Source organism: Anneissia japonica, unplaced genomic scaffold (genome assembly GCF_011630105.1).
Source record: "Anneissia japonica isolate Jap-2015-1 unplaced genomic scaffold, ASM1163010v1 scaffold9939_len101691_cov114, whole genome shotgun sequence".
NCBI classification, from domain to species: domain Eukaryota; kingdom Metazoa; phylum Echinodermata; class Crinoidea; order Comatulida; family Comatulidae; genus Anneissia; species Anneissia japonica.
Genome location: NW_022717498.1, coordinates 17,964 through 31,984, shown reverse-complemented (window position 1 = coordinate 31,984; position 14,021 = coordinate 17,964). Strand labels below are relative to the sequence as shown.

Here is a 14,021-nt window from a genome sequence, read left to right as displayed (position 1 = left end):
CAACTTCATAAAATTCCGCCTCCCCATACCGCACTATGAAACTCTAATATTCCGCACCACATTCAGTACAACATGCCATGCAGCATGCTCTTTATGCATTGTTAAGCACTCTAGTTCTGTTGTTCTACTATTACTGTATGTATAGTGTTACGTATGTTTAAATTGGCTAAGAGAGTCAGAAACCAGCACCCTCATTGCATTGAGTGTGTCAAGTTGCAGGTAAACAAAGCAGTGCTGCTGGTTTCTTCTGCTTATTTTTTACTGGTTTCAGTTTAGGACATTAATAATAATAATAAGATTTATAAAGCGCACAAATCCAAGGCGCTAAAGGAAGGAAAAGAAAATTACCATGAACCTAAAGCTAAAAGAAAAGAAACACCACACCATCACCGCACCGTTTGCAGGCATTTTAAGGCACAGGGGCCCCCTATTCATTACTCACAGGTGCTCAAGTAATGGGAGTATCTAACTAAAACAATTAAGCAAGCAAGCAAAACAAACCGGAGAACTAGGAAAAAGCAGCCGACAGCAGATGCGTCTTGAGAGCTTTTTCGAACAAAGCAGTAGACTGATATGAGCAAATATTTATTGGCAGTTTATTCCAAAGGCGTGGAGCTGCAACAACAAATGATCGATCACCCCATGAACGTGTAGACCGAGGCTCAACAAGCAGAAGTTTGTCAGTACCAGAGTGGAGAGTTCGCGATGGCACGTACCACATAAGCAGTTCACAAAGATACCCAGGACCCTTATAGAGTCTTAAAAGTAATGAGCAAAATCTTGAAAATGCTCCTGAAATAAACAGGTAGCCAATGAAGTTCTTGTAAAATCGGAGTGATGTGCTCAAATTTCTTTGTTCCTGTAATGATCCTAGCTGATGTATTCTGCAACAGTTGAAGGCGATGCATGGATCTCTTAGAAATATCAAAAGAGAGAATTCCCAAAGTCAAGATATGAAGTAACGAATGCATGAATCAGTTGTGCTGTTGCTTTCCTAGAGAGGTACTTCCTAATCCTTATATTGTGCAAGTGAAAGTAGAGGAGCTAGTAATTTTGGAAATATGCCTATTCAAGGTCATTGAAGAATCAAGTGTAATACCCAAATTCTTAACTTGAGGTACCTGATCGATCTGACATTTACCAATGTTGAATTGGAGGTCTTGGCATTTCTTCTTTTGTTGAGGTGAACCGAAGATGATGAATTCAGTCTTGTCCTCATTTAGTTGCAGAAAGTTTTCAGACATCCAGGACTTCAACTCAAAAATACAATTTTTGAGAGATTCTACATTTACATCAACCTTCTCGGAAGGTTTGAAGGAAATATAGATCTGTGTATCGTCAGGTCCCAAAATTGACCCTTGAGGAATGGAATAGTCAAGACAGAAAAAGTCAGACATGAGTTCCCAACACAAACTCTTTGTGGACGACGAGAAAGGTAGGAGGAGCACCAGCTTAGAGCGTCTCCTTCTAGACCTATATAATGCTTGAGGCGACCTAATAGTAATGTGTGACCAACGGTATCAAATGCAGCGCTAAGATCAAATAAAATGAGTGCAGTGAGTCGTCCTTTATCCATTTCTTGGAGAATATCATTAGAGACACGAAGTAGTGCAGTCTCAACACTGTGATGTGGCCGGTATGCGAACTGAAAAGGATCAAATAAATTGTATGCATTAATATTTGATGAGCGAGACGTCTGAAAACAAGGCGTTCAATCGTCTTTCCAAGGAACTTCAAGTTTGATGCTGGTCTGTAATTTTTAAACTCTTCACGATCTAAGCAAGGCTTCTTAATTAGAGGTCTGATATGACAAATCTTCAGAGCATCGGGAAAGTTTCCCTCTTCCAGACTTCTATTGACAATTAATGTGATAGATGGTAAAACAACATGAAGACACCTCTTTAACAGAGTAGTAGGGATGGGATCAAGGTCAGATGATGATTTGCATGGTGAACTGCTAATAATTGATCTAATTTCATCTTCATCAGCAAGCTTTAATTTCAACAAAGTGAGTCTATTTGCAGGAGCATCAACCGATCCTAAAGCAAATTCAAGGGGGTTTTCATTAACAGTCAAAGCATCACGGATAGTTTGAATCTTGTTGACGAAGAAGTCAGCAAAACTGACAGCAAGAGCTTTATCGGAGTCATGGGTTGGCAATACAGGTGTGGTTCTTTTCTGCATTAGCTCATCAAGAACTGCAAATAGTTTCTTTTGATCACCACTGGAGTCCGCAATCTTAGTAGAATAGTAAGCAACCTTTGCCTCTTCAATCAAAGTGTTAGCAACACGCCTTTGCCTACAATAGTTTTCTCTGTCGATACTACGTCGACTACAGGTTAATTTCTGAGCTTTCTGGTTCCCTGTTTTTTTGGTTTTTTTTTCTATCTAGCATTTTGAGCACTTCCTAAGTGGATATATGTGCTATAAAATTGTATCAATATAAAAAATAACTTCTTTGTAATAGCATTATCTGTATTATGTATTTAAAAAATACTAAAAATACAAATTACCTTTTCTACTAGATACAAAGTTTAACTCCCCTACTACGACACTCTTTAACCATCTCATCCATTACAGCACATGAGATTCTGCAATTACTCATGCCAAGACAATTCAGCTTAGGAGCTACAGCCAACAAAGTGGCAAGTGAGGAATCTTTGATTTCATTGAGGTTATTTCCACTGATATAAAGACCTTTTAATTCCAACACAACTCCCCTACTAGAACACTCTTTAACTATATCATCCATTACAGCACCTGAGATACTGCAATTACTCATGTTAAGAACACTCAGCTTAGGCGCTACAGCAAGCAAAGTGGCAAGTGAGGAACCTTTGATGTCATTGAGGTTATTTCCACTGATATAAAGCCATGTTAATTGCAACACAACTCCCCTACTAGAACAATCTTTAACCATATCATCCATTACAGCACCTGAGATACTGCAATTAATCATGTAAAGATCATTCAGCTTAGGAGCTACAGCAAGCAAAGTGGCAAGTGAGGAACCTTTGATGTCATTGAGGTTATTTCCACTGATATTAAGGTTGGTTAATTCCAACACAGCTCCCCTACTAGAACACTCTTTAAACATATCCTCCATTACAGTACCTGAGATACTGCAATTTCTCATTTCAAGATCATTCAGCTTAGGAGCTACAGCAAGCAAAGTGGCAAGTGAGGAACCTTTGATATCACTGAGGTTATTTCCACTGATATTAAGATCTGTTAATTCCACCACAACTCCTTCTTGATACAATGCTTCAGCAATCTCATTCACATTAACACCTTTTATATCACAATATTCTAATTGAAGAAACCGAAGTATTGGTGCACTACACAGTAGATGAATTAAAAATGATACATTAATTGATTTGGAACTATAGAAGTATTCTGTAATATTGTATTTGAAATTTAATTTCTTACATTCAGTTGATAAACTACTGACAATATCATTAGTACATAATTCATGGATTTCCATTAAAACATTTCCTTCATCTTGTACTGCAATTAAAACATGAGCAAACATTTTACCAATGTCTTCAGATGATTGTTTCTTCAATTCAGTTATTGAATCCTTTATGTTTATCCACTTTACTCTTTCACTCATCAGTTGAAAGATCTGCTCATTTGATTCTGAGATTACGTTCATATGCAGGATCATGACCTGACTAAACATCCTTAGTGATTTGCATATGTCTTCTATGTGACTTTCATATTTCATTGAACCTTTACTTGGCAGCTCTTGAGTGACTGATGGTTCACTGTCATCCATATCTTAAAAGAGAAACAATTTACTAATCAAAGTATGTTATTATTTGAGGTATACTTATTCAAAATTCAAAACATACATAGCAGCAAGAAGGCTGAATTGGGTAAGGATTTACAAAGGAAAAATATTAAATTGGCATAAAAATGACAACACAAACAAATACAGTAAATCACACACCAAGATGACATACAAAATAGAAAAATCGTGAAAAAGCAATAAAAATAATCAATTGATATGAAGGAAACTTTTGTGAAAGTTTAACCATGGAGGTATTATTGAGGAGATCACTCGGCAACAGTTCCCTTTGACGCGACAAACCCGTGTGTTCCCCGCTTTTGCATCGCGCACGGGCCTATTACCCTATAATTCACATTTTTTCGTTAGCAACAACTTGGCAACGATATGCATTTAAACGCTTCCAGCAGAGCAGTTGTGCAATAAAGCGTTTGAATTTAACCCATTAAATATCTTTATAATGAACAGTGTTCCCCTGATTAGATTTTTTCGGACTTTTGGTATGTTATTTTTTGTATATTTCAGGAACGGATTCCATAAAATATTTATGTTAAAATTACTTCTGTGTAACTAAAGAATGCGTGCACACCTGTGTTTCAAAACATGAATATAATATAGCGTAACAGTAATGAAACTAAGAAGTTGACTTTAGAAACATTAAAATTTAAGATTCTGGATAATATATACTAAAAAGGCAAATGGGAAAACCCCACAGCAAACGGCCATATAATGCAAAACAATTTAAAATTAAATCGGAACAGTAGACTTGGCCATTGTCTTTCCTCGCTTGTCAACGATTGACGGCACGAAAAAAAAGATAAGGAGCGCGCAAGTTCCACTAGGCTCTTTCCCACAGCCGTTGATTTTTTTCCCATTGACCCGATGTCAAAGGTCATGAAAGCACCGAATGATAAAAGAACCGTACGTAATGATGAAAATGCCGAAAGGTAAAACTAAAAAGCACCAAATGATGAAAGATCCGTAAGTGTGGCAAAAGCACCGAAAGTAATGTTTCAAAGCACCGGATGTAATGTTAATAAAAGCACCGAACGTAATGTAAAAAGCACTGAACGTAATGTAAAAAGCACCGAACGTAATGTAAAAGCACCGAACGTAATGTAAAAAGCACCGAACGTAATGTAAAAAGCACCGAACATAATGTAAAAACACCTAACGTAATGTAAAAAGCACCAAACTTAATGTTAAAAGGGCCGAATAGCAAATGCGCCGAATGGAAAAGAGCCACCAAAGGCAGTAATGGCATTCCATATTGGCGCACGGTTGGTTTGTCTGTTTATCTGTTCTCCACAAGATACTGTACTTTTGTTTTTCTGCTTACTGAGTTTATAGCGGGCGTACTTCTCCTGCGCTGCGCAGCGCTGGGTAATAAAAAGAACATACAAACGTTAGTGGACTTCCTACACAGGCGTGACGTTTTTACGAACGGGACTTTGCTCTCTTGTTCTATTTATACTCTTTGGTAGCAGCCAGGAGACCTACGTTGGCCTATACATTGGCTGAATAAGCCAGTGGAAAGGGGATGTAAAATGTCTTTAAAAAAATGATTTACTCATTATGTAGGTTAAATTTTAGGCCAAAATATCGTCGTCAGCTTAGCTAGGCCTTACTTGTTTGGGGTGAAAAGGAAAAATTTTTTGTGTTGTAGAGGCTAGCATTTTTATTCAAAAAAGGGCACTTCAGGAAAAAGGGGGTTTCGTTCGAACCCTACGAACCTCCCTGGCTATGGGCTTGAAACGGAAGAAATTATCAAGCACTGGTCATGATCCAAATTCGAGTGTGAACTTCAGGGTCATAAATTGTTAAGTTTGTGCGTGTTTCTTGTCCTCAAAATATCTCGAAAACAGCTGCACACTTAAATGGAAGTTCCAGGGAATGTTAGGTATGACCCAAGGATGAGGTGATTAAATTTTGGTGACCATCTGGAGTAGAGTGTGGATATGAGGACCATTCAAACGAAAATGTCTCAGAACAGATATTTCAAAAACTAATTGACTGACATGAATGAATATTTTGTGAAACTTCAACCAAGTTTAACAAGGAAGAAATTATGAAGTATTGGTGACAATCCAAATTTGGGTACGCATGAAGGCCAAAAGGTTCCAGACCTAAATATCTTGAAAATGGATAAAAATGGATAAAATTTACAATTGGCAGAATAATTTGTTTCAGTTGTGTTCATGATCCAACATAGGGTGTGGATATGAGGACTATTTAAAAATAAGTTAACCGTATTACCGTAAGCAGAAACAATAACTATATGACGAATATTTAAATAATAGTGCAATTACAGTAAAGATGTACAGTGTTTTATATGTACTAACTTCACTTTTTTCTGGAAGTATTGGGAATATGTTTAACACATCTTTAAATTTAAACATGTGACAGTAAAAACCATATTTCTATTTCTATAATATTTCCATTTCAACACCAATACATTGCATGTATTTTGTTCGTCAGCTATAAGAGTAAAACGTGCCAGTAGGATAAGGCAGAAGATGTACAACTGACAGGTGTATAACTGATACAATAACAGCAGGAATTGTGAATATTCCTACTGATGATGTGAGTTGCAACCTGATATTTTTGATTGATTACTTTCCGTCAATTTTAACACAGAAAACCTTAGTTCATTCATATAATTAGGAAACTAATTTTAAAACGCCAATGTGCTTATAGATCAGGAAACCAGATCCGCTTATATCATAGTAAAGTTTGTAGTGAGATTAGAATGGCTAAGAAACATTTTCAACTACCATAAAATGATTGCATCACTTCATGAGCCTCATAGATGGCATAGGGAGGTCCGGAAATGGGAAAGAATAAAGTACAATATATGATGGTGAAACCAGGTAGCAATCTTCAGGATAGGAGTGATGTTTTGCCCTACCAGACATTTTATCGTACCTAATATTCAGTATCTCCCCAAATACTAGCAAAAAAAAATTTGCAAGTTATTCGGATGGAAATCGAACCCACAGCCTCTAGGTAACTAGCCTGATGTCTTAACAACTAGACCACTGAGCTTGCGCTTGATAGCTAGTGATGAATCTGATCCCTAAGTAACAACAGGTACTGCAAGTGTTATTAACATATGAGTTTGTGTCAAGACAATATCATAGGGGTGATGTTTTGCCCTACATAACATAATTCACAAGTGATTCGGGTGGGGATCGAACCCATGACCTCCAGGTAACTAGCTTGATGTCAGAAAAATATCATAGGAGTGATGTTTTGCCCTACCTGACATTTTTACCTGATATTTTCTTAATAACCTTCAGGATATTGTAAATAATCTCAATATACATTTTGCTGGTATCTGTTCTCAGTTACCTTGTTGGATCTTAACAACTAACCTGCTTTCTTCCAACTTCCAGTACACCAATTATATATCCTGAACAAGTATAAGCTATAAAAACTACCAAGTCATCCTAATGACTTAACATTGCGATTATTAAAAAGTTTGCTTCTGAACTTGCGTCGCCCTAGTCTGACATTTTTAACATTTTTCTTCAGAGCTATATCTTTCCTAGTGTTTGGAAGAAAACTAATGTGTCTCCTGTGCCTAAGAGGCCAAATGCAACAAGATCTGATGAGCACCGTACAATAGCTACAACACCAGTCTTCAGAGGTATCTTTGAGGGTTTTCCAGCAGATATATCATCAGCTTTCTGCCCTCTTATTAAACTTCAACAATTTGGTATAAACTCAAATGTGTGCTCATTAAAACATTATTAGTCCAACTTGGTCATCATATCTTGTTGGTTACAGACATACCTGGAATGTATGCATCAATCTGTACAGCCGACTTTAGTAAAGTGTTAGATTGTGTTAATCACTCCGTCTTGATTAATAGATTGATTGATAAACACATTTCACTTCCTATAATTCCCACTATGTATAGTTTCTTTCCAAAGAACTCAATGTATGCGTTTGGGTGGGGCAATTTGTACTTCTGAGTCTATTTTTTTTTTTTAGATCATCAGAGAAGGGTGAAAAAAAAATGTTGTTCCTTCTTTTCAAACAGTTTTGCCAAAAATATCTAAACAGAGGAGAATATAAAAATTAAATGTTATTGGTGAATGTAAACAGTGCAGTTATAAGATGGTAAAATGTTTTAAATTTTGTATAATTAGGAAAAAATATACATATCTTATCTTTGGAGATTTCGAGGCAGCAAAAGTCATAATAAAAATAAAGAAAAACTTTCTATTTTTTGTGGCAGTGGGTAATAGGCCAAAAAAAAAAAAATTTTATTTGAAATCATCATTATTGGTGGGCGGCAGGTTCGCTAACAGTGGTGGCGCCAAAGGGGGGCTGGGGGCTATAGCGCCCCTATCGGGGAAGCATAGCCCCCTGTTGGGGGAGACGAGTATATTCTGTCGGGGGATAAACAAATAAAAAAAATATTTACATGTAATGTTCGTTAGCCACCACATTGTTTTCATTAAACTATTTGTGCTATTAATAATAATAATAATAATAGTTCAATGAGACTAATTAAAAATAATTTGCGTTCTGTTATGACAAATTCTTGTTAGGATAGCCTCATGATGCTTGAAATACATGATGATTGGTGAAGCAACCGCGACCATGACAGCATGGTTGACAGATTTCATGGAAAATTTCCAAAATGTAAAATTTCACTTTCAAGAATGAGAACTTAAAATAAATTAGATGGTTACATTGCATACGCTTTGGTTTATTTATTTACATTTTTATAGCGCCCTTTCCATTAAGTAATCATGTTCAACGGCGCTTCACATGGTTCTTGTTTTATTCAAAATGTTTTATTTTATTCAAAATGTTTTGGTTTTGGAAGCTGATTTCGACATTAAAAAACATAGCCTACATGCAGTCATACTATAGTAACTCGATGCCTATCAAAATAAGTAATAAAAATTCGCCATAATTCGTCAAGTATCCGTAGCTTCCAGGGGGACCCTGGACCCCCACCGGGGGCCCTAGGCAGCTCCTTGGCCCCTAGCCAAGTGAGACTCAATTCGCTTCACTAGCGCCCCTGTCGGGGCCTTTAGCCCCTCCGTCGGGCAGGTCCCGGCGCCATCACTGTTTGCTAAACAAGGTATAAAAAATGTCTTACCTTACTTGTGGTATTTCACAAGGTACCAAGTTAGGATCCAGTGTTTTTACAGTAATGTTAAATGATCTGACATTAATGGAAAATTTTAGACGACTCAATGATCAGTGAAATGAACACATTCAGATAAGATTGTGTTAGCCAACTGTAAAGTCATTTTGACCATCTGCAAAGCTGGTGCATTATAAACGACATGATTCCATATCCATCTAAATTCCAATTTATGCACATTCATTTTCTGAACCCTAATTCATTCCCCTGTCATGGAAGGTCGAGTTACCTTTAGTTCCTCAATGTATCAAGCTACTTGGAGTGCACATTCAAAGCAATATGATAGTGGGATGTGCAATGAAGGCGATGATCTCTAAACCTTCTCGATGTCTTTATATACTTTAGGTATTTTAGGTATTGAGATTGTTTGGAGCTTCAAGAAATGATCTTGTTTTCATATACATTACGTATGTGAGACCATTGTCTGCTATGGCATGCCTCTATGAAGGCACAGTACAATTTCCCTTTCTTTTTTTGCAGTGCCTTTTTCACTAGGGTGTCTAAAATAAACGCATTGTCAGTGGTGCTATAATATTTCCTAAACCCTGCCTGTTCTTCAACCCATACCCTACTCTAGTTTCTACATTTTCAACATTTACTAAATATTAATAATAGTGTGATAGGTCGGTAGTTTGCTGGGTTGTTTGGGTTGTTATTCTTATGGATTGGTACTATAATTCCATAAGACCATTTACTTGGAAATTCACCCAATTTTAGAATTTTATTGAAAATTAAAATAATGCAATTCAGAAAACCACCCGGCCCATTGCCACCATAGGCCCTTTGCCTCCCAGGTATAGTAGGTCTATGCATTGTATTTGCAGAAATTTTACTCTCTGTATTTTTGCCAAACTATGTGTACTGAATGACGAATGAATTGATTGTTTGGCAGATTGTAAACAATGACAATTCGTTGCAGTTAACCATCATGAAAGGCACACGTGTGAGGTTCCTGATTAGCATTCTATCTTTATTTGTATGTATTCAGATGTACATATGTACATGTTTTCTGAGTATGTACTGTTTTTAGTAGTTAGTGTGTGTGTATGCTTTTTTACATTTTTTTGGAAAGGCAGAACATCATGAATTAAAAATCTTGTAGTGTTATAAATTGAACAGATTTTTTATTTTTATTTTATTGACTTGCCTTTGAGTGTGGAAATAATAATGAACATATATATAGTGAAAATGATGAAAATAGCAATGATAAGCTATTATTATTAACATGTTGAATATGTTAATGCTGCTACCGCTATAAGAAATGGGCCTATGCCCATACATATGTACACCTCTCACAATTTGTTGTTTTTAAGATATTAAGCCAAATGTATGATCATATATAGCTCTGGTATACCAATAGAAAAAACATGGGGGCTGTATGGCAAAAGGCCTAGGTGGCAACTGGCCTAGGGTGGCGAAAGGCCGGGTGGCAACGGGCCGGGTGGAAACGGGCCGGGTGGCAACAGGTCGCGTGGCAACGGGCCGGGTGGCAACGGGCCGGAACCCATGGATATCCTCTAACTGTTTATTGATTCCATTTAATTTAATGAAATCATCATCAATTTTAAGATTATCCTCCCAAACATAATTATTATTGTTTGGTTACAATTATCACAAGTTTCTATAGATTTGTTACAACCAAGTCTGATACTGGTTTCAACTGGCATGTGATCGGATACACTGATATCAATAATTTTGAAGTGTTTAAAAAAACTATTAAATAATAGGCACTGGCAATTATGTAATCTGTAACACTTTTGCCTTGGTAACCAAGGAAAGTAAAATCACCGATTCCTTTATCTTTACTAATCCTACCATTTAAAATTCACACATTTTTGCAGAAATCTATGAATTTGTTACCCTGGGTATTTACTGAGTAATTACTAGAGTATCTTTCTTGTGTATATAATTCAGGAGGGTCAGACATTGAAATGATATTGTAATCTTCAAAAGTTCATTCAGTGAACCTGAAGGAGTACAGATAAATGATATTGTATATATTATTTTTCTGTTGTATCATTAAATTTTTATAATATGTCGTTCTTATATAGCGCTTAATGCCTTAACAAAGCCTCTAAGCGCTTCACATTATTACCCCGGTCATTGGATCAAACACATATGGATCACATTGAACACTAAACGAAATTATTAAATTAAATTCCATAATATTGCGGCTAGTAATCAGCGCAGTGTTGGAACCTACCAGGTACCCACTTGTACTCCTGGGTGGAGAGAGGCAACCGTAGATAAAGTGCCTTGCCCAAGGACACAAGCGACTTGCACAGCGGGAGTTTCGAACCCCCGACCTCAAGGTTGGGCGTCCAAGCCACAACCGATGCGCCAACCACTTCTACTTTTAACCATATTATGTGATCATGCTTCAGGTTAACCTCTGTAACATTTATTTATCGAGGCCCCCCAAGTTTCTTAAACAATTCCATTTTAGGTATTTCATTTTTATCTGTTAACCTAGTCTCACTAAGAAAAATTGTCATGCTTTTTTATACAATAGCACACTCTGAGCTTATTGTCATCTTTTAATTTATTTAATAATTCGTCAACGTTCCATGTAACAATGCTAATATTTTCTGTTGGACCTTGGCCACCTCCCTATTTCAACTTGACAATCTTATCCTCTTCCTCGTTGTATGTGTAAACTGAATTTCCAATATATAGTTTGTCATATCTAGGTTGAAATTTCTTCTTTGCTGCAATAGCTTCTTGTATTTTTGGCCCCAGCTTTCTTCTTACATTTCTTATTCGTGTAGTGTAATCTTCACTGACTCCTATTTTATCTGTACTCTCGTTTCAAATCCTATCTTTGCTTTCGTTTCTTTTTTTTTACTTTGCGTCTTTTTAGTATCTCTTCCTTATATTTGTATTTGGAGAATTTAACTATTATTGGCCTAGGAGTATGTTTAGTATTTAGTCTGTGTGCTCAATCAATTTCAATTGAGTTGACCTGCACACCCAGATTTTCGATCATGCATTCCTTTATTTTCTCCTTGCAATCGGCCCACGTTTCATTTGGTTGTTTTGGAATGTTGTGAAAAATTCTCTCTTCTGCTTTAAGCTTCAATTTTATCCATCTTTGAAGCAAGTAATTTATTGATTTTAGCTGCTTATTTTCTTTTTCAACAGCTTCAATTCTTTCCGAAAGTGTGTTTACTGTTCCCATTAGGGTATCCATCTTTTGATTGATACTGTGTACATCCTGACCTATTTCTTTCCTTAACTCTTTCATTTCATTTAATATCTGTTTCAATGGGTCTTGTTCACTTGTTTTAGTTCCAAAAGCTTCTTTAATAGTTCCCTGTCTTGTAGTTAAAGGACCAGGGTTAAGCTCTATATCCCTGCGTTTATCAATGTGCATGCTATCACAAGTCCTAAAACTCTACCAAGAGGTAAACACCACAATGGTACAAGCTGCTTAACTTTCCCTGCTTTTCTATGCATATAATAGCCAATTCTTAGTCTCGATATTTCAATTGATATCATTGTTTTAACTGTTAAATTAAGTGCAACATATTCAAATAGCAATAAAATGTATTAATCAGATTGATTGTCATCTACAATACGAGGGCAGGTGCAATATAGGTGTACTTACACTATAGTTAATACTGTTTACTTTTCTTAATAGATGTGAGTGTAAGTATGTCTTCTCCTGTCGATAGAGGTTAGTGCCTAGGATTTCCTAGGCCTTGGGATTGGTATTTGAGAAAATCAACACACAGCGGTTGGTGGGAATTTCAAAATACCTTTATCAGTACAGCTGGGTTTAATACACAATGAAGAAGTAAACAACATACCTGGTCATAAAAAATCCACATAGAGTTTAAAATAACAGAAATTGAGCCTCCAGAAGCAAATAATGTAGAATCATCAGTATAATTGTAAATTTTCTTCAATAAGTTAGCGTAATTTACACTCAGAGCTCAGATAAAAACACATCCGCACAGTAGCTATCTGACTGAACTCCCAAATATTTTTTTGGGAGAATATAAGCTGTGTTCTTGTAACAATGTAAATATCAGTGTAGGTAAGCTCCAGGAGTGGATTGCTATAAAACGGTCTTAACTGGTAGTCTTAACTCCTTGAATAAAGCCGGCTTTATCACTTAGACAGTCTTACTAAAGACATTCCTCTAAGACCATTGCTATAAAACAGTCTTCCCTAAGACTGCTTTGGGTATTGAAATGCAAACAAGCACCCCCTGGTAATGTAAGATTGAGGGCAACGTCATGCTCGACACACGCAAATGTATCGAAATGGACGTAAATAAACGCCGTAGACCTATTTTTACAGACGTTGTGAGAAGTGTATGGAGCATTCGTCGTTCGATTCTCCGACTTTGACGATTTAGGCCTAGGTCTTGCCATTGCACTGTTGAATTAATCAGCAAAACGCCATGATGAAAATGATTTTTTAAGACCGTTTTAAGCCTCCTCCGAGTAGGCTTTAAAATTTAAGACGACTAACTGGTTAGACTGCGGTATAGCAATGGTCTATAATCATAGACCAGTAGTGACGTCCCGATTATAGCCGGCTAACCGTTAAGACCGCTTATAGCAATCTGCCCCAGATCTTAATGAATATTTAATTACAACTTGGTCTCTAGAGCCATAATGTGTTTTAATACCTTTATAAAAACATTTAAAAACTTACCTTGACCTGATGTAAGAAAACTTGGTTCAATGGAATATTCTTTTTCACGTTCTTTTTCTTTCAATAATACTTCATCCTTTATGTAACACTTTTTCTTGTAAAACATGTTTGCTACATAGTGCCTTAGGTATCCTATATCAAATATGAAAAAATACCATTTTGCTATATGCCTTCTAAAAGACAGGAAGAAATCTTGCACGCTCAAGTAATAACAAACAGTGCAGTCTATCTAGGGATTTCATATACTGTAAAAGCTGGAGGACAAACAGAATCCTGACCACATTGTTGGGGTCAAAGGAAAAGCTCTTTTAATAATATTAATTTGGCAAATTAAAAATACAATCTTGAAAGGGGCAAAAAATGGAAAAATAATATCTTACACCACCGTGTACAGTATTT

At 36.4% G+C, this 14,021-nt stretch overlaps 1 protein-coding gene across 1 annotated transcript; it reads right to left on the bottom strand.

Annotated features, from left to right (window-relative positions):
- Positions 1-508: 508 nt before the first annotated feature.
- On the bottom strand, positions 509-13,750 carry LOC117110335. The gene is made up of 5 exons (XM_033253017.1): positions 13,623-13,750; positions 2,551-3,780; positions 1,695-2,363; positions 1,142-1,357; positions 509-792 (listed from the first exon to the last, which is right to left on the bottom strand). The coding sequence occupies exons 1-5, from the start codon at positions 13,726-13,728 to the stop codon at positions 509-511; spliced, it is 2,505 nt and encodes an 834-aa protein (XP_033108908.1). The 5' UTR covers positions 13,729-13,750.
- Between the last annotated feature and the right edge of the window lie 271 nt (positions 13,751-14,021).